The sequence below is a fragment of the Ylistrum balloti genome, unplaced genomic scaffold, assembly GCF_031769215.1.
Source record: "Ylistrum balloti isolate Yb309-2 unplaced genomic scaffold, AGI_CSIRO_Ybal_v1 Utg370738, whole genome shotgun sequence".
Lineage (NCBI taxonomy): Eukaryota > Metazoa > Mollusca > Bivalvia > Pectinida > Pectinidae > Ylistrum > Ylistrum balloti.
The window spans coordinates 126,233-148,594 of NW_026782435.1; the positions used below are offsets into that span (position 1 = coordinate 126,233).

Genomic DNA, 22,362 nt, shown 5'->3' on the forward strand with positions numbered 1-22,362 from the left:
TGATAAGTCTTCCTGTTTATAATTGTAACAATTATCCTTTATTAAAACAAGAAATACAGAGAATACATAGATATCTATTCAGTTTCTTCGACGAGATGCATTGATTTGATTGTACACATTGGTACCTACGTTGGTGCTTACTCGACCAAACAAACCTACGGACACCACCAGGTCTAACAACCCCATGTCCGTAGAGGGGATGGACGGGGTGTAAGATCATGTGTTCCGAAGTGGGACTGCCAAACTTTCGTTCTGGTAAGTGAGGACCTCTGAAAAGGGTCTTCAGAAATCTAGATATTCTTATTTTTCGGAAATGCGTTTTCGCCTTAGTCGTTTTCCGCATGATGACTTCGATGTTCCCTTACACTTGAGCAGGTTACAAATCTGCATGTAGAAGTTCCCCTGATACGTGCGTAAACGTCATCGCTAGCGAGGTATTCCGCTTCATAGACGACACATTCATGTAAATCTTTCTATATCCAAGAAAATAATGGTATGTTCTCGAATGAGAACATGGTTTACAACAATGGAACCAACAGTCAAGTTTACGAGCATCAGATTTATAGCTCAATGAGTTTTATAAACCTGCATCTCTTGAACCGTGTCAGTTAATACGTTGCTGAAAAAAGTAACATTTGTTTGGTTGAATAGCTGGACGAGTCAGCAATAATACGCCGTTTGAATGGGGTCTTTTACAGTTTAGAAATCCTAAATAAACGGAGGAGGTCTGTATCATTATCATTAATAAGCAATCTGTATGATTTTGATACTGTAGCAAGATTGGCTATCATTTCTGCCTTAATTGCAACGATCACAAGATTGCATAATGTATATGTGGGGTTTCCTTTCTTATCAAGTAAGCTTAGCTCTGTGTATGTAGGAAATTAAACCATGTGTGCAGACAAGGATCAAGTTATTTGACGCATTATCTGCAGGCTTAATAACACACCTGTCATGTACAATCTTCAAGTGTCGATTAAACAATACTTCATTAATATTGTACCAAATGGAAAATCTGAAAATGAATTCACTGCAGCATGTTCTCTTTTCATCCTCTCTAGAAGTTGAGAGAGCAGGTCACATCACTAGCATCGGCTTGTGGGATTTTTTCCCTTTTTATTCGAGCGTCTACAGAGAGAATAGCTTGTTCGAACGTTATAGAGGGATAAATTGTTTTTCTTCATTCCTCTCTACTTCATGTCTTTCCAATACTGAAGAAGATGTTTAAAATGTTTAATCGTAAAATCAAGATATTACACCAGGAATATGCTTCTCGAAATTATAAATACAACCCCAATCCCTCCAACCCTTGCCGATATAGACAATATAGTTTATCTATAAAAAGCAAAGCAAAAACCAAAGGCGAATAAAAACCAAACGAAAACGACAAGTCTTGACAAACATACCATTAATAGTTGAAATAAAACGCAATTTGTCTAACTTAATTATATGTATCTACAAAGTATGTTTGCAAGTACAGGCTACCTTGAAACAGTCATCAGTACAATGTTTTTTTGCTTCATAGGTAAATGATAGAGAAAACAATAGTGAGGATATGGACGACGATGAGGACGTTTATGATAATGCAGTAAATACGAAAGCACCAGGAATTCTACAATTTTGACGAGATGTTGTAAATAGATAAACAACTTTATTACTTTATATCACATACACTTTGGTTGGTTTAGCACATATTTCATGTATGATTACATTATAAATTCAAAACTCTTGCTTCAGCTTGGCCCATTTATTTACGGGTAGAATATCATATATCACCAACCTCTACCAAGGACACCCGGTCATCTCTTGTGACAGTCCCTACAAGTCAGCATGCCGTTCATTTGCTGCTATACCAACCTCTCCAGGGACAAAATACCACAGGATTTTTTTGAATTGAAACGTGCCAATTTGTTACAACGTGCTTTCATGATTCTTAATAAATTGATTATGAGTGATTATGCGAGGTTTGACCATGACGATTCAGAAATGGAAGCGCTAATGAATAATTAGACATGTTTTTTAAAGTTAATTTAGACAAAATTACTTTATAAAGACTTTATCATGTGTTATTTTGTATGTTTCTTGCTATTTTATTCGTATCCCGTACATCGCTTGGCGTAGATTGAAAAACTCAGATAACATGAAACTACTTAAGGGGAAGTCACTCTTGCAAACACCTATATGGCATAATGATAATGTAGTTATTGGTGGCAAACCTGTTTTTTTTATCCAAGATGGTATGAAAAAGGCATTTACTTAATAGGAGATTTCATTAAGGACTACAACTTTCTTTACATATGATGTATTTATACATAAATAAGACATTGCCAGAGTCTTTTTAAAATATAATTAGAATAATTAGGAAATCTTTATAAAACGATTACCTTTGGGAATACAAACTAACTCGTCCTGTTCTACCAGTCAACATTGCTATATTTCTAAAGCGGCCTAAAGGTTCAAAAGTTTTTTATGAATTATTAAGTAATATAAACACTCTAGTTGCTAAAGGCAAAGAAAAGTGGGGAGAGACCTTTGATTTTAACGAGGATGACTGAAAGAGTACATATGCAATGCCTTTTCAAATTACTAAAAACTCCAAACTTCAGTGGTTACAGTTTAGAGTATCTCTCCATATTCTAACCACCAATTCCCCTTTTTTAAAAGCAAAACTTGTAGATAGTCCTCTCTGTAATCTTTGTAACTCAGAAAGAGAAATCAAAACCTTTTTCAAAGTTAAGAATTGTTATTAGAAGCTCTTTTTATTCCGTTTTCTTTAAACAAACACATCCTACTTTTTGGCAAGATCAATACTAAAACCTCTGCATTATATAAACCTGACAATCAAATCATTTTACTGAATAAACAATATATATACAGAACTAGATGCCTACGCAAGTCACTGAATAGTAATGCTCTGATTTTTACTACATATGACCATTATAAAGTTCAAAAGTACATTTCTAACACAAATGGGGAAATAGCTAAAGAGGAGGTTGTAAATGATTGGAAGAAGTGTGAAAAATTAATGCAAATGTTACATTGACACATTTATTACCTACACATATTGTATTGTCTTGTCAAAAGGTTAAGTAAACTTCAGTTAGTGTCTCCAGTCCTTGCCAAATACCCTTTTGTGCAGTATTTATATACAAAAGCATATATAATTTTTCATGTATCAAATATCCACCACCAGCCAGTATCATGTAGCTTCAGGAACATAAATTTTACTTATTACTCTTTATCTCCATGTCTCTTCCTCTCTCGCTTTATCTCGCTTACTCTCTCTCAGGCTGTGTTTTTGTAGATGTGCATGTCTATATGTCTGTTATGAACACAAATGTGTATGGATGAGACGATGGGCAGATATGTAAGGGATTGCTTGTATGTGTGATAATGATGAAATAGATGATTATTTAGATGATGATGGGAATGATGCAGGTGGAGATGGTGATGAGGATCATCATCATAATTGTCATCATGATAGGATTTGATGCAGGCGATGGTATGAATGATGATGACGATGATGATGCTCATGATGATGCTCATGATGATGCTTCGGATGATGATACATGTAAGGACGAAATGGATGATGATGATGATGATGATGATGATGATGATGATGATGCTTCGGATGATGATACATGTAAGGACGAAATGGATGATGATGATGATGATGATGATGATGATGCTTCGGATGATGATACATGTAAGGACGAAATGGATGACGATGATGGTGATGATGATAATGATGATGTTACGGATGATGATTCATGTAAGGACGAAATGGATGATGATGATGATACATGTATGGATGATGATGATGATGATGATGATGATGGTGGTGGTGGTGGTGGTGATAAAAAATCATTACATGTATGTGTGCATGAATGTATAAAAATATATGCATGGATGAGAGTGTTTCATGTTATTTTGTAAAATATCTTGTAAAAATAAAATAATCATAAGCAGACAGTATGGCAGTGGAAGGTTTTGATAGTTTTGTTTAGTTTTGCTTATGGTGTAATAAAATAGTGGACTTGTATACATGACTTTTTGTACTACAGGATCGCCTTTCAGTACTTTCCAGTCGACAAAACGATGGTTATAGAAGTTTATGAAAAAAAAGAAAGAAAAACATTCATATTTTAATCAGATTGATGTATATTGGTACCATAGATATAGGGCAGCAAAACATACATTTTAATATTTTCTATAAACGATGGAATGACAGACAAGAGGGATTCTTCGATTTACAACATGCAGAGTAGCAGTGGAGCAGAAGACGAATTCTCTTCCGGAACGTCTTGTTTCAGGAGTCTCTGTGTGGGTCTTTCTTTTGTTCATATCTTACCTTATTTAATTTAATGAAAGTTTTATATTAGGATTATGTTGACTTCTTGGTATTTCTCAAAATTTACATGAAACAAAAATGAGTTGCATGTCATGTCATGTAAGGGTGCGTGCACACATCTACTGAACGGGCACAAGTTTAATCATATTCTTAAATCTTGTCCACAAAGAGATACTGAAATACACAGAAATATAAATTTAATTGGTGTTAAGAATTTGATATATTCTTTTGTTCTCGACATCTTTATTCAAAATGAAAGTACAACCACTGATTTCGTATCGTACTGAGAGAAATGTTTATTTGTATTCTTTAAATGCTAAGATAAGTCCATGATTAAGTAAATTCATATTTGCATTGTGGATATCTAAAGTTGATAGGTCACTGTATAGTGACATAACAGTACTAAATAGTGTAATATCACTTGCTATGTTTACATGTATGTGGGATGTTTAAAGACTGGAGAGTTGTGATATTCTATTTGTATGTAAATCGTTTGTATATAATGTATAACCGACTGTAAGTAAACGTATGTGTTTTCGATACAACAAAGAAAAACAACTGAGCTAAGGTTATTTGTGTTTGTTTCAGAGCATTTCAATAAACACAATTTTGTATTAAAACATCTTGTTTAAAAGTAAAACAGATATCCTTTAATAAAAACTGCAAACAATCCGTTGATACAGTTTTAGTTTCTTTGATTAAATGCCTCCTTTTGATTGTGCCCATTGGTATCTAAGTTAGTGTATACTCGACCAAACAAACCAGCGGACACCACCGGGTCTGATAACCCTGTGTCCACAGAGAGGATGGACGGGGTGTAAGTCCATGTGTTCTTGAGTGGCACAGCTAAGGATCCGTTCTGATAAGTTAGAACTTCCGGAAACACGTAAGGGCTTGAAAAATTTCCAGATATTCTAATGTTTCGGAAATGCGTTTTCGCCGCAGTTGTTGGTTTCCCACATGATGACTTCGTTATCCCTTGACACTTCAGCAGGGTACACACCTGCATGTAGTAAGTCCCCTGATACGTATGTAGTCCATCAAACGCTCCAAAAGCGTAAACGTCACCGCTAACGAGGTCTCGTTCGTAATGAAGAGAGCAACAAAGAGCGTTGTTGCAGACGCTGACCGTACCAGCAGAAGCGCCATCCAACTGTTTGAATGTGTAAAGATCATGAAAGACAAAGGATCGAAATGTGGATTCTGCGCGCATTCCAGTGATCATCATATTGCCGAATACTTGTGGCGACAAAGGTACCGTTGGATTCTGTGTCCAATGCACAACTGATAACTCTGTACCAGATGTTGCAATGGGAATTCGGGGCAGTCGAGGGGTAAATGGAGAAGTACTAACTGATTCCGACCTTATTATCGGTACATCTGAGATAAGTAGCTGTCCTCGCGCATGTCTGTCGTTGTAGTAGTAGGTCAGGACCCCATCAGGGGTGTAGATACCACTGCCATGGAACCTCATCAGCGGCCAGTTTATGTTTGCCGCCAGGAAATTAAGACCCATACCTCTGGCAAAGGCGGAATGAAACTGGACTGCCCCAAGGAGGGGGAGAGCATCCATCCAGGCAGTTGGGAATACAATGTTTCTGACCCCGCGGTTAATAAGGTCAATCGCGGGGTCATGGAATATGATATCAAAACAAGTGAATATGCCAAATAATCCGAAAGGTGTGTCGAACGTTACAACTTCGGTAACTGGCGGGAAGTCAAACTGATACTCAAAGAACAGATTTTCTTTGTGGTATTTGGCTATCAGAGTACCCAATGGGTTATATACGACATCAGTGTTGAACTGGAAATGACCGTCGATAGGACAACTTGGATATGTATCTTGAGAACACGGCTGTTTATCGCCAAAGTTTGCAACGATGAACATCGAGTTGTTTTTCGCCAAACAGCTGAGAAAATGCTGTACTTCGGTGTTGGGATATCGATTTGGCTCTGCGCATGCGCTCCATGACTCGTTCTTGGGATCAGGGATATATTCAAGGTAGGAAGATAAAGCTTTCCTGGTGAAACCCATACCATAGATTCCGTCTTCAGGAAACACTATTATATCCACGCCCTGGTAACACATGGAACAGCAAATACAAGTGATAGGACAAGAAAGGGTAAATTCAGTTTGTATTTCTGTTAACAGAGATGATCGCATCAAGGATCACAGTTATTGGTATTGTTTGAACAAAAGCAATTTCAATTTTCTTTGATCAGTAAACTGTTTGGTACCAATGAACAAAATAAGAGAGAAGATTACAGATCAAGATATCGACGAAAATTTACGACGGAACGACAGGATTCCATAGACGCTATGCTTTTTGTGTTTGAAGAATCTGATTCTTTTATAAAAACAAATATCGCTTTTATGGATTCCCAGACGGTGCTTAAAAACGTCATTTTTTTTTAAAATTTGTCTTCAAGATTGTAATTCATATTGATGATAAATACAATATGACGACCGGTTAGTGGTTGATTATCACATGCATAATCATAGTAGACTGTAGACAACAGTTTTTATAAATCATTATTCGCGTTTTAATTGTGTTACAGACCATAACAAACTATTTTCTTATACTAATTTTACAACGATAATATTTTCTCGGTACAGTGAACTTAAGTGTACAACATGTTCTCTGACGATTCAAAAGGATAATCAATGTAATTCTAGGCAGTCGCCTTGTTTGTGAGTAGTTTCACTCTGATGAATATAATCAGCATTGCTGAACGGCTGTGTTGCCGCCCCTCATCACTGTAACAAGCATAACATGTCATTTTCTGCCAATTTTGTAAGTTTCGACACAGAGGACCTGGCATGAGTGTCGATGTTACACAAAATTTAACGACTTCAATAAATTCCATGTTACATCGGAACAGCAGGCTAGTTATGCGATAAGAAATATTCCAGTATGATTTATCTCAGCTACATGTAGAAGTATTTGAAATCATTACTCTTATCGCCAAAAACGACATTTTGTGGTGCCTTTCCAGTAGAATGTTCGATTCTTCTGTAGTTAACTGAGCATATAGTGTGTGTGGCTTGAGTAAATCATATTCCAATGGTTAGGTACTTTTACAGTCAGTTCTAATAGATTGTATTGCGAGATATTTTTTTATCGCGTCTAAAGAATTCAAATTGAAGATTATTATAAGGTACACCTTTAAATTGATTACCTGGCGAGACGCTGTCTCCACGTGATCACGGTATATATTCAGGTTTTTCATCATGTGTTTGAGGGCCGTCGCCCTGGAAACTGATGAATTCTCGTGTCGGACATCGGACAGAATGACGGCATGTTCATACACCGCCGCTCTGAATGTGGCTCTCTGCAGCTCTTCAGCATCACAAGATACCAAAACGAGAACTACGCATAAAAAGTTCTTTATGAAAGCTACCATTCTTACTATCCACGTCTGTAAGAACAGCGGTCGTTTAATTCACCTGGTGCTCGGCAACAACTGATATGGACAGCATTTCGTAACGTCATATTTATGTATATGTGCCCTATAGTGTAAAATTTCCTCGTAAAAGATTATTTTTGTATCTGACTCATAAGGATCAAAGTTCGTGTTTATCTTAAAGTGTGATTTTTTTTAATTTGCAGTTGGAACCATGGCAGTCAAGATGACGAAATACGAACAGAGTACAAAGTCCAAACGAATTGTTTAGTTCTAGTTACTGACCCTACAACTGCTAACGCCCAGATAAACACGAGGATCGCTGTGACAGAAATGAATTTATCAAGGAAAATTGTATTAAAGATACATGTAAATCAATATCTTTCGATAACTAAACTCTGATCTAATACTATTACGTTTACACAGGAACCCGGATATGTATTCAATCTGAAACATAAAAATGGTAGTTCTCGATAAATCATTTCTCTGTGATTACAAGGAATGTTAAAAAAAGACAATATATATTTTCTCCGTTTCCAGTTTAATTTTTTTTTATATATATATATTTTATCTTCAGTGGTAGACACAAAAACATTTTGGATAATGCTCCGCAGTTTTTAACACGAAACCTCTAAACAGAAAGTCCTATCTTAACTGAGAGTCGCAAGCAGAAAAAGGTTTTTCATTAATGACCACCAATGAAGAGTATCGTGGATTTATGTAATGACCAACACTGATGTATACAGCGTATGGAGCAATCAACACTTCCCGCTTTCTGAGAAAATTAAACACCACTAGTATTTCAGCTTCCGCATTAATGAGTGAAAATCATACTTAGTTTGTATTGGTTTACTACATTAATATTTCCCTATGTTTAAGCCTTATTCCACGGTCCAATGAAGCCAGACTTCACGTCAATATAACAATGATAAATCATTTGCGCTATCGAAAATACACTAAAATTACTAAATTACATAATTTGTTTATCATACTTGAATAGATAATGTAAAGAGGTTTTTTTATCGATTTTATGTTAGAGAGGAAGGTTTGATATACATTTCGTGCTACTATCACTAACATGTAGTTTGAAATATTGAACAGTTCATATCTGAGAATATATGTGGGAAATTGTTTATGTTGTATTTTACAGGGACTTGGCACGAGACTCCACCCACGGTCCACTAAACATATAGTCATAGACTGTAGGTTGGGAATCCGTGCAAATCTCTGTGCTGGAATACCCATGTATTTCAATGATGATAACAGCGATCTAGCACAATATATGTATATATACATTCTAGACTTGGGTAGATGAAAGTAGTTCCCACAAATATAACCGTTTTTGTTTGATAATTTAGTTCAATAATATAGATGTATGAAATGCATGTAAAAATGTACTTCTCCGCTTTTCAGTCTTTGATTGTAGGTCTTATTCGACTTTAACAACTCCAAAAGGAGAAAAAAAAATAAAGTGAAATTAAATACATTGTAAAGAAAGCTCGGCTTTGCATATAAATTGTGTCTTTTTAGATATATGCAAATTTACAAAGTATCTCTTGATATTAGTGTAATGATGATTAGAATTTGATTACCTTTCATTTTTTTAAGTCAAATTTACTTTGTATCCAATTCGAAAAATAACATATTCATAACTTAAAATATTTGCCCACATGTTTAGTTAACGGGAAGGATTACACTTGTGGCCATGCTAACAGATTTGAAAAAATGTTTAATCTTTTACTAACGGTCGTTGCTCGTTTATCTTCAGTTATATTCAAATAACCACTCCATTTGAAGTGTTGATATTGTTATAACTACCGTAACGTTGATATGGAAAATAAAGTATCGATAGTTATTGTGAGACGGATGAGGGTGGGTGTGTATGTGTGGTGTGTGTGTGTGTGTGTGTTATGTTTGTGTGTATAATTAAGAATATCAATTTTGCGAGGAAAAACTCTTTAAATTCGAAATCCTGTACTGTAGTTCCTTTAACTAAAGCATATGCAGTAGCAACACAATTGTAGGCGTGATCAAAAGATATTGTATCTTAAATAAACCTCGTTGAAGTTGCTCATTGCATCAATATCCCACTTACAAGTTTTCAGATAAAAATCACCTACGTTATCCCTTCGAGGACCCCATTAATGTAGTACATCCGTGTTGCCTCGTTTTCGCAAGCAATGGCAGCGCCCATGAACTGTTGTCGTTCTGATACACATTCAGGAAAATACGCTGCAGTTGCCTAGTCATGTACGTATTTTGCTTTGGCCGCCATGCACTTTTATTCATACTTGCATAGGATATACCGTGATCACCACATCAGACATTGACACTTTGTACTTGTATTGTAAACATGTTGAGAAAGACATTGTTAGTTACCACTGTAGTGGGCGTGGTGAGTGTATTATATGCCTATGGGTACCTAGCTCCATATACCCGCATGTTGATGCGATATATACCAGACAATGTAAAGTCTACAATGGCGCGCTTCATCGACCTCTCTGACAGCAAAGGGATAAAGCCTTCAGACAGGATATTTACCAAGGATGAGTTGTGGAAATACCGCGGGGAGGACGGCGGCATCGTCTACTTGGCAGTATTGGGCGAGGTGTTTGATGTCAGTAAGGGTCGGAAACATTACGGACCGGGAGGAGGATATGAATTCTTTTCGGGTAAGCTATACTTTATTTCTTAATCTGAACTACCTGCATAAAGCATTGTCATTGTTTCCCAACCCATGTCATGGTCCATAAGTACCAAGGATATATTATGTATGGCCTGTGGGTTACCGGAAAGTTCGTACCTTGTCCATACTAGCTTAATGAAGAAATAGCACCCCAACTAAACGTGATGCGAAAACAAAATGACCATTGCTTAGTCTTTGAATCAGTCCAGAACACACATCAGTTCAGTTTTGTTGACAAAAAGCAATTTTTTTGTTTGCAGAAAGATAATAAGGTTGCAGTCATTTACTCTTAGAGAAAGATAGCAAGGTTTCAAAGTCAATTATCGCTCAGAGAACCGAAAGGGAACATAACGGTCGCTAGTACGTCAATCGGGAGTCTGCAGTAACTGTATTTACATCTCTTGGTGTAAATTAAGAAAAAGTTGCAATTGTTGCCGAAATCGTGGAACCAGGTACTAAACTTGGAATCACGGTGAACGTGTGTGCTTGGCTGTCTGCTCGGGGGTGGATCGGAGGGTTTGGTGTAAGTTTTGTTTTTATTTTAAGGGAGATAGTGGCAACAAGTGCATTAAAATAGGTTTTTAGTAACAAAAGATCAAAAACAACACGATTCACAGTACCAACCCCAAGAACGACGTAAACTTAAAAAAAAATAAATATATAAAAATCAATCAGATCCTAAAGGTTTCCTTTCAACTACCATAGAGGCACTACAAAAAAATGAAAAAATGTATAGCGAAAAATATATATGTGTCAGCACCATACAACTTGCCGATATACTAATTACCAAACACAAAGTACACAGAATCTAAATTGGCCTTAAAGCTTCCTAAGAAGTAAATGAAAAATAATGCAAAATTAATTGACAAAGTACACTATAAATGGCTCAGAGTAAAGAATGGGATAATCTGCAAATGAACATACGAGAGGAGATTAAGCACAGTTACGTTAAGTCATACAAATGTCTAAACACCACTGAAATATTCAAAATGCCACAGAAATGTCCACTATCAACAGCTCTTGCGGTAGTATCACTGGTAAACAAACTTAAAAGTATATGTGAACCGGAAGTACATCCTGGGGTCAAGGTCACATCATTTCAGCTGATACCAGTCTATCCATAAAGATAACAATGTGTTGTTAGCAGTCTTTTCTCAAGAAAAATCAGCCTTCAAACAATATCCATCTATTGTATGCCGTATCTCATCACCTGTATGTCAATGACGTCACGAATCAAGCGGCTCCATTGAGTCCCATCGTAACCACACAAGTCACACACACAGATAATAAATTTCAAACACTGTATACCCCTCCTGGGGTAGAAATTGCCTCCCAGAGAATACACAGGTGGACACTACACACCTATGATATTGTAGATGGTGTGCTAGACTAGTCCTTAATATGGGTGACATTGGGCTGCTGGGATCATCTCACCTGGGTGCCGGGTACCCTCGATCCGTGCATGTCCCTACATGGGCGCCAATTTGTAACCGGGTTGCACATGGGTCTAAGAAATGACTAGGACAACCAGGTCGGGTTCTTTCGTTTATTGAGCTTTTTTACCCGCAATCTATATAATCCAAGTAGTAGCGTATAAAGATTGAACCTACAATACACAATTAAAAATACATGTCTTAACACAATGATAACAATACAAACCTACATCACTATCAATAGCACTATCTTATACATAGATTTACTTGTCAGTGGTAAATAACATACATGTGTATAATAAAACAAAGACAAGTATTACCCCTATATATCTGATACCACAAGGGGAGATAATCCACTTGCTCAACTATAAAAAACACACATACAGATATATAGCAATTATCAAGATAGTGGATATGATCCATATCTACATTACATTGATCAAATGTACAATTTACAACATGAACTATGAAACAATAGAATTCACTGGCCGGCTATTAATAGTACACAACCACATTTCACATATGAATTAAAGTACAAAATGTAAATTACACTAAAATAAGCTATTGTGCTTACCTCGACTATGGGTTGAGGATCATACGCCTTAACCCGATCTACTAGGATAAGTACCAAAAAGAGTTTAGTTTCTGTATATATCACATTATTACGAGAGGTGAGAAACACACCTATCTCCAGCTAAGGCTCTTTTCCTTCTGACAATTTACACAAAGAACTTTCCCTCCAAAAATACAGCCAATAAAATAAAAGGTCAATTAAAAGGTCATGTCAAGGGTCGAGTTAGTTATGGACATTACATACAAATATCATGCAGACAAGACATGGACAGTACAGGTAATACTGGACAATACTTAGGTAGGTAGGTCACATGACCATACCTATACATAGAACATATACAACATTGATACTCCATTAAGTGGTTACCACTTTCCATATACATCACCAGTACCTGTATATAGATATAACAAGTTCTTACTCTGCATTACACATAATACAGGTGCACTGCAATTATACACTAAAAATTCGTCAATATATACTTAGACCCTAATTTGCATAATAACTTTACAATACACAACTTGACCTACATGTACACTAATGTAAATTAACTGAAAAATAAAATACATTATTGGATTAGGTGAAATAGTTCACCTGGCCACATTTATACATATTTGTGTAAGAGTTTCTCAGTCTGTGTACTGCCGACACAGATATACTTGTTTGTTGAATGTTGTTGAATGTATTATATATCATTTTACCAGCAGTTGTGCTCTATGTGTATCATTTCCATGTAAAACCGGATTTAATACGTATCTCACGCGGATCATACAAGTATTTAACAAAAAAAAAAAAAAAATCAGAAGATATGTTGATTGTCAAACCATTCTTCTTCATTAGAAATAAATTGAGATACATATTCTTAACTGTCACTGAACCCTATCGTCAGCAGTAATATTTTCATAACTTCTTCTTGTGTACACACTGTGTACAAGAACAGCATAGGAAACAATCTACCGATGCGATACGGATATATATTTCTTAAGATATAAATTGATGTTAAATTTATACACTTAGTCAAGTTCATTGTGACCAATGGTAGAATGTGTGACCATGTTGATAATCAGATGCCTTTGTTGACTGCTTAATAAATGCTCTGTCTTTTTAGGACGTGACGGGTCGCGAGCCTATGTTTCTGGAGATTTTACAGAAGCAGGACTTATTGACGACATCACGGGACTCTCACTTACAGATATCCGGGGTCTGGGCGACTGGGTGAAGTTCTACAGGAAAGACTACAAATATGTCGGTAAGGCGTCACGTCTGGCAGGAAAGAACTCAACACACGGTGATGAGACTCATGCCGTGAGGATTGAAGACTACATCATACAATGATATATTTGCTAGGTGTATACAAGAAAACCATGTTTGTCTTTGAGGCGATTTACCACAAAGTCTTGACATGAATTCCCATCCCGTGGCCCCTATATTAGACACCTACAATATGCATTCACCCTAGTTACGTTGTATGTGTTTCGGTACGGGAATGTGTTTTGTATATTTTTGTTGTTGTTTGTAACACATATTCTCACTAAGAATGTCAGATTTCGTGGTTTTAGTCAACTGAAATGTGGTGTATATATACAGAGTATTGGTCATTTCAGAAGCCTATTCCTTTTACTATGATTGAGACACCTAAAGTAGAAATTCCATACACGTGCTTTTAGGAGGTCAAACAGCAAGAGATAGAGTATTGTATCCCCACTAAAATTTCACATTATAAGGTTCTGGTATTTATCAAGGAGATACTCAATTACATGGATGACATAATAATTGTGGTTTGAGATTTCTTTTCAAGAGAACGGAAAAAATGGCATACATATGTTAGCATGATGATGTATAATGCAAAAAAAATTCAAAACGTTACTATCTCGTCTGACACCAAGATCAATAGCGGACATTTTACGAAACAATTAGTTTGATTATTTTTTCGAACTAATAATTTCCAGTTTAAACTCATGCACGTGAAAGATTGTATCGTATCATTCATTTATCATTTCAGGTAAAGTTGTTGGAAATTTTTATGACGAGGCGGGAACGCCGACAGCGGCGTACCACGGCTACCAGAAACAGCTTGCTGCCGCCGAAAACGAAAATGCGTTAACAGCAGCAGATTATAAACGGTTCCCGCCTTGTAACTCCGAGTCAGCGCAAGGAAAAGGCAGAAGACTATGGTGTTCAAATCTCAGGTACAAATACAGCGTAGCATTACAGAAATTATATACCGTTTCCGAATAATATTTTACGGTTAGCCCCAACCCACCTGCACTGGTGCACAGCTGCCAAGCATCATGCAAGCCCGAAAATTAAATGGATTTTAGTTTAAACAATATTTTTATTCAGTAATAAGCATTTAATTACAGACAGGTACGCATAATCTTATGGGATGGGAAAACAAGCTTAAAGCTTATATTAATTCCTTTCCCATGTACATACAAAAACAAATATAAATCGGAAATGGAACACCTAACATCGACATTGGATGAAAAAGTAATATTTGGACATAACAATAAAACATATTAACTTACGTATACGCACATGTGGTGGATAGAATTACAAAATGTAATTTACAACTTAAGTAGTGGCGCCTTAATTTATTGGTATGTAAAAAAGGTTACCTTTCAAAGCTCCATTCAGATCTATGAAACAATACATAATGTACAGTTTTATAATAAGAATTAAAGGACAAAAAATATTAGGTAAAACGTTTACTAAGCTTGATATAATTTTGCACGGTCAAGAATATTTGTTCATTTTTCTGTTTAGAGTAAGTGTCGTTTCCCCATAATAGAGTTTTTTCAGTTAGAGTAATATCTAGTTGAAGTAAAGTATTTTGTCGAATTATGTTATAATTAGCACAAGACAATAAAAAATGGTGGGTACTTTCTACTAACCCGCATGAACAAAATGGACTTTCTTCCAGATTTCTTAAGTATAAATGTTGTTTGAGATTACTGCATTTAAGTCTCAATCGTGTATGTAAAATTTGAAGGTTTCTACTTCCAATATTAAAATAGTGTGGAACCATTACATTTTCTTTTTGTAAAAATCTTTTGATAATCCTGACAGACGGATTTTCGCGAATGTCGATTGGTAAAGAATTCCATAAATGTACTGAAGAATTTAAAAAAGATGTTTTATAAAACTGAGTCCTGCAATTAATTAATAGTAAATTGTTTGAATTTCTAGTATTATGTCTGTGGGTATCTGATACCTTACTTGGAATTAGACTGGATAGATAAAATGGAGTTTTCTTATGATACATTTTATGAAACTGCAAGAGTTTATGATTTTCCCGTCTTTTAGAAAGTTTTTCCCAACCCACATCTTTATACAATAAACTAACACTTGACAATTTAGTAGCACCTGTAACTATTCTTGCAGCTTCTATTTGGATGTTTTCTAAATTTTGACATAAATAATTGGGTAAATTATCCCAAACTACGTCAGAATATTCCAAAATAGGTCTGATAAAAGCAAAATATATTGTTTGGAGAGAATTCCTATCAAGTATGTTTTTTAAATTTCTTAAAACCGCTAGTCTTGGTGACACTTTCTTTAATATGTAATCAGTATGATTTTTCCATGTACCATCATCAGAAAATAACACCCCTAAATGCTTATGAGATTTTACATTAGTTACATTGACATTGTCCATAGTGATAGGATCATAAATTCCTGGTATAGTTTTTCGGCTAATTAATAAAGATTCTGTCTTGTCTGGATTAAATTTTACTAACCACTTATTTGCCCATACATGTATTTTTGAAAGATCATTATTGATGGTATTAATAGCAATCGTGGGATTTTCAACTATGATATACAAGGCTGTGTCATCAGCAAATAACTTTATTTTACAACTAATATCATTCACTATATCATTAATATATACTAAAAAGAAGAGAGGACCTAATATTGAACCTTGAGGTACACCTGCTTTGATATTTTGGGTTTCAGAGAAAATACCATTTATAACAACCCTTTGACTTCTGTCAGTTAAATAATTTTTGCACCAAGATAGCAATTTACCAGAAACGCCAGATTTTTCCAATTTATGTATAAGACCCCTGTGCCAAACACTATCAAACGCTTTACTTATATCACAGAATACGGCAATGATTTCTTTACCCGCGTCTAAAGCCCTCCCAATATCATTTGTAATGTCTAATAATTGATTTGTTGCAGAATCCCCAGGTGTGAAGCCCGATTGACAATTTGTAAAATAATTTGTATCTCTAAAAAAATTGTAAAGATGTTTAAAAATACACCTTTCCATTAGTTTGCCAACGATACTTATCAAAGATATAGGTCTATAGTTTGAAACAACGGATTTGTCACCTTTTTTAAAAACTGGTGTAACATTAGCGACTTTCCATATAGAAGGATATATACCACAGTCGATAGATTTGTTAAACAATTTAGAAAGAATTGAAATAATAGACCCTGTCTTTGCTTCCTTAATAATTCTTGGACTCATTTTATCTGGACCAGAAGCTTTAGAAGTATCTAACTTATTTATTGCATCTTCAACATCTTGTTCAGTGATATCAATATTTTCAAGTGTATTATTAGTAGCTACATTATTTGGTAGTGTTACATTAGAGTCGTCGATAGTAGACTGGCTAATAAAGTAATTGTTAAAAAGATCTGCTTTTTGTTTACTATCACCATAATATATATCATTTTGCATTAACGTTGGTATATGAGAAGTTTTGGTTGAAAAATTTGTAAAATTGTTAATCAACTTCCACCAGTCACGTGTTGATGTAGACATACATTTTATCTTACCGGTTAACTTTAAAACATATTCATTTTTTGCTTTCCTTATAGCGTCAATACATTTATTTCTTGCCTGTCTAAATTTCTGCCAGTGATACGGATTTTGGGTACCTTTAGCTTTTCGGTGTAATCGTTTTCGATCCCTTATTAATTTTCTTACATCATTATGCATCCATAGTGGTTCATTATGCCTTATTGTTACTGTTTTATTAGGAATACATATTTTAGCAGCATCTAATATTGTGGAATTAAAAAAAATGGCAAATTCGTCAATTGATAAATTTTCAAATGGACTAATCCAGTCGATATTATTCAATCTATCCCAAAACATTTTGTAGTCACCGTTTTTATATAACCATATATGCCTTTGAATACTTGATTTCAAACTGTTACGACTAACATCTAAAAATGTATAAATAGGGCAGTGATATCTAGTCTCAGCAGGTAAAAAAGATTCTCCAACAACAACTTCCTTAATAACGCCTATATTATTTGTCATAAATATGTCTAAAAGAGAGGATGAATTTTCTGTGAAATGAGTAGGTTCATCAACAAGTTGAATAAAATTATATCGATACATTAAATCAATAATACGATTAGGGTTTGTAGCTAATTGATTTTCATTAAAATCACCTGTTATCAATATACTATCAAATTCATAATTGGCAACCATATCAATAGAATGATCAATTAAATTCCAAATTTCATTCCCAGAGTTCGGAGGTCTATAAAAGGTTCCTAGCATAATAATTTTATTGTTAAGCTGCAGTTCTATCCAAATGCATTCTAGATTATTAATTTCAAATTCCGAACGCCGGATCGCAGTAATATTTTTATTAACATACACGGCAATACCCCCACCGATTCTATCAGACCGAGATTTTACAAAAGGGTTATGAAATTTAGAAAGAAGAAGTTCGCCGGACTTTTCTGTTGTAGGTGATAACCAAGTTTCAGTAAAGGATAAGATATCATATTGATGTAGTTCACTAAAGATTAAGTCCACTTTAGGTAATAGGCTCTGAACGTTGTAGTGCACTAATGATAAATAATCTTGGTTAAGAATTGATAAATCTGAAAGGGATGAACTACCAGGACCCGGGTTACTTTCAATATCTCCACAACGTACGAGTAAATGTTGAAAATATATTAAATATACACTACCCATGCCAATCGACCAACTGTCAATAACACTTACAAAGTTCAAGTTGGGGTACGGTCCCCAAATATAGAGGGAGTAGTAAAGACAAAGGAGTAATACATAGCACACAATAATGTTCAAAACAGCATTTACATGTACATTATTAGAATATTCATTCGACTTATTTACATTACTTAAGTTTAAAGGTTTGTCTTTCATAAGCATATGAAGAAATACCATAATAGGCATCGCATTGATTTTATAAACCAAAAATAAATTGGTTGCTAAAATGATAATGAGGTCTAATTGTTTGCTCAAAGGTAACCGACTTGACCTCGCGTGATACAATGGATTTTATTAATTCATTTGCACGACTCAATCTGAATAATTGATGTGGTACATCTAGATTTTGTCTGTTGTAGTGGTGGTATACAGCGAGACTGGGCAGGGCTTCCAAGAGAGTATTACAGACCTGGAGCAGCAAAACCACGCTGCGCATGCGTTAAGGATGTGGGACCACCATCAGAAAAATCAAACATCGCTTCAGTTGATAAAAACAATGGCGATCTTGACAACCCAAATATGAAAATTTATACGGGATGTGATCCGAAATCCATATCATGTTCATTTAATGATTTTTAGTGAAAATTTAATTTGTTAGGAAGGAACGCTCAATTAACACATTCAATTGTCATTATTGTGCATTGTACATTGGCAATGATAGATATTTAAAAAAGGAAACAAGAAAAAAAAACATGCTAACAAAGACAATTTTATTGAATTTTCAATTGAAAACACGCATTTTATTGATTGAACACATTACATGTGATTATTTACATTTTTACAAACAAGTATATTTGTTGATATGTGTGTGTTCATTGGACGTTCCAGAATTAACATTTAATAATTTATTTTCCTTTTCAAGTAATGAATGATACATTTTTGTTTACGCGTCCCATTGTTAAAGTAAGATATATTCTTGACTGTAGACACAGTTACAATGACAGTGTCATTACTGAGATATTTTTTTATCCTGAATCTTCCATATCAAATAGTTGTTGCACTTCACACGTGTGTCAATGAAAGACAATATGTTGAGTAACATGTGCCAATTGTTAACGAATATCGAACAAAGTGAAGGGTGTTGAAAGAAAGTAAAATTGATAAGAACATTGATGTCTTGCCTGTCTTGCCTTTTTACAAAACCGAACCATGTAATAGTAAGAAACAAAATCAGAATTCAACAAATTGATTTATAATAATGAATGTATTTCGTTACCATTCAAAGCGAAAGTACACCATAGAAAAGTAGCCATCTGTGTGAAATAGAAATGTTTGTCTGGATAGGCAATGGAATAATGAGTATGGGCTCTGATGAATGACAAACTGACATGAAAGATTTCCCTCAATACCACATGGTTCAATAATGTTAGTGATACAGCAAAAGGTTTTTTTTCCAGAATAATGTATGAAATATATGGAAATACTCGTTGGGTGTCCCTCTTACATGAAATGGCTTGCTTAAATTACATTCACTTTCAAGTCAATATTGAAAATTTATAAAATTGTCTGCCTGGTCAGACTCAAGATAGTAATGATTAGGTTTCTAGGAACTGGTGGTTTTCTAAGGTAACTAACATACCGAACACTCCGACAAGAACAGATAGAATGACCCTATTGACCTAACTATGAAATGTATAACCCTAATAGATATCATAACTATATATAATAGCGACGATCTCCCTAATAATAATAAAATAGCTGGCTGGTCTATGGAAACTACCATAATCGCTCGTAATCAGTCTCTCATTCACTTTTACTCGCACTTTAGTTCATACAAACGCCTTCATGCTAGTTTGTAACTTGCTTATTACCATATACAGTACATCCTTATACTGCCGGAGGAAATAAGTGCCTAACAACCCACTCATACCATTAGTGTCGGCTTACACTAACCTGTGATAAAAGGGATTAGCATTCTTTATGAAATCCAATCTCACTCCCCCCCCCCCCTTGATTTTGCAGCAAAGAGGTTAAGCTTAGTTTTTGTCAACATTTCATTCCTCAGCTCTGACCGGTCCAGTAGCTTTTGTGAGATTATTGAGCCAGCGGACCCCGAGGTTTTTTACCTCCTCGTTGTTGGAGCCCAGGTGTCTTTAGGTAGGTTATGTCCCTCCCTGTTTGTAGGATCAAACCTTCAGTTGTACTTCTCCCATCCGAGATGTATATGGGAAGAGGGTTGAATGTATTTACGACTAATTCAGAGATTTGATTCAGTTTAAAACGGAATTATAGAATAGAGAAAGAGAGGGGGCGAAAACAGAAACAAAGATAAAGAGAGGGGACTTTAGCGGCAGAGACACGCCAAGAAAGACACAGGCTGACACAGTCGAAGAATGGAGAATTGAGAGAAACAGGCAATCTGAAAGACTCGTGTACAAGCGGAGAAAGAGAAACACAAATAATGCACAGACGGACGGACCATAGCTATAGAATCTAGAAACAATGTTTTTAGAGATATCACGTAGATTATTGGCCCCAGATCCACCTTATATCTCACTCCATATCCGATTCATGCACCTGATCTATTTTTATTCTTAAAAGGCTCGAATAGAATTATGTAAAATTCACAACTTCATTAAGGTTTATATTAAGCCTGATTGGATCCATCTCATCGTAAATTTTCCATATCTTGACAGTAACATTCCTACTTAGTCCTTCTTCGTAGTTGGTTCGGTAGGCATTGGTAACAATATCAAATTCCATGATTTAAACACATTGTATTGTCAAAATCAGCCATAGAACACAATACAGGAATATTCGTTATTATCAACAATAGTGACAATGACATGTTAATGTTAGCTGGTAAACTGCGGAATGTCCGGGAAGGATACCAGATTAATTTTCATTAAAAAATCATTATCTTCAGCAAAGTTGATTATATGTTTAACAACACACATTTCATTAATTTTGAAATAGAAAAATAATTTGAAAGAGAAATCAGTATATAATTGGAAAGATTTCTGGGTTCTCCTTGTTTTAGATAATGATGAGATAAGTGGTTGTTTACGATCAAAGGGAAAACAGTTATTAACAAGCCTTCATTGAAAATCTTTAAAAAATACGAAAAGATAAGTTTGTAACCACTACTAGCGTTGTCTATACTTAAACTCCACTCTCAAGAAATATAACGTTTGATGTAAAGAAACCATTACACAAGTAGGCTCAGTAAAGATCTACAAATGCTATGGTCAGCGACTAGGACTTCTGTGCTTATTTCGATGTCTCAAGTCAACACTCACCAAGAATTCAAACATCGAAACAATAACCACATTTCAACGAAATCCATCATAATTCGTCTTTTATGACACATCACATCAGCCCAAATACTTTTCAGAGTGACTGGTTCAAACTCGTTTGTGTCGAGTGTTAATAGTACCGGAGACATAACGTAACCAGACATAATCTGACTCGTCTTCAATAGTCATCAAGGTGTGTCTCTGTGCAGCATAGATGATCAGATTCACTGGTAATAGTCAACAAAGGTGAATCTATTTCTAATGCTTCTGACGTCAAAAGTAAAAAATTAAGTCAAAATTACCAAGGTTGTTGGGACCTGGTTTTATCTCAATGTCTCCGCTAAAGATTAAAATAACGAAATGTAATGGCAAGACAGTGCTGTAGAATCCGGACGCGTGTGGGGGGTAGTCACCACGTAATCAATGTCTTCTGATAACTATAATTGACGAGCTTTATCAGGCGTTGTTAAGTGCCCTCTCACCTCTTTACATGTGCGTATCCGTCACTTAAGTGTTTAAGGTTGAAAACACAAAGTCCTATATCACTCACTTTTTTGTGAAAACTCTGTAAGTTCAGAATACAAAGTACAAAGTCTACAACACTAATGTAAATCATAAAAGTTAAAACTCTGACCAGCATACCCGACGATCTAACCCGTTTGATGATGAACTATATATTGCAAAACTTTAATATTAA

General features: G+C 35.2%; 3 protein-coding genes across 3 annotated transcripts; 2 read left to right on the forward strand and 1 right to left on the reverse strand.

Moving 5' to 3' along the window:
* The first annotated feature begins 3,423 nt into the window (after positions 1–3,423).
* Positions 3,424–4,268, forward strand: LOC132557896 (aspartate and glycine-rich protein-like). Its single transcript, XM_060222420.1, has 2 exons — positions 3,424–3,805; positions 4,177–4,268. The coding sequence occupies exons 1-2, from the start codon at positions 3,424–3,426 to the stop codon at positions 4,266–4,268; spliced, it is 474 nt and encodes a 157-aa protein (XP_060078403.1).
* Positions 4,269–5,036: 768 nt separating this feature from the next.
* Positions 5,037–7,756, reverse strand: LOC132557897 (pantetheinase-like). Its single transcript, XM_060222421.1, has 2 exons — positions 7,532–7,756; positions 5,037–6,428 (listed from the first exon to the last, which is right to left on the reverse strand). The coding sequence occupies exons 1-2, from the start codon at positions 7,754–7,756 to the stop codon at positions 5,037–5,039; spliced, it is 1,617 nt and encodes a 538-aa protein (XP_060078404.1).
* Positions 7,757–9,935: 2,179 nt separating this feature from the next.
* Positions 9,936–19,543, forward strand: LOC132557907 (neuferricin-like). Its single transcript, XM_060222431.1, has 4 exons — positions 9,936–10,428; positions 13,555–13,695; positions 14,449–14,635; positions 18,789–19,543. The coding sequence occupies exons 1-4, from the start codon at positions 10,110–10,112 to the stop codon at positions 19,006–19,008; spliced, it is 867 nt and encodes a 288-aa protein (XP_060078414.1). The 5' UTR covers positions 9,936–10,109; the 3' UTR covers positions 19,009–19,543.
* Positions 19,544–22,362: the final 2,819 nt, after the last annotated feature.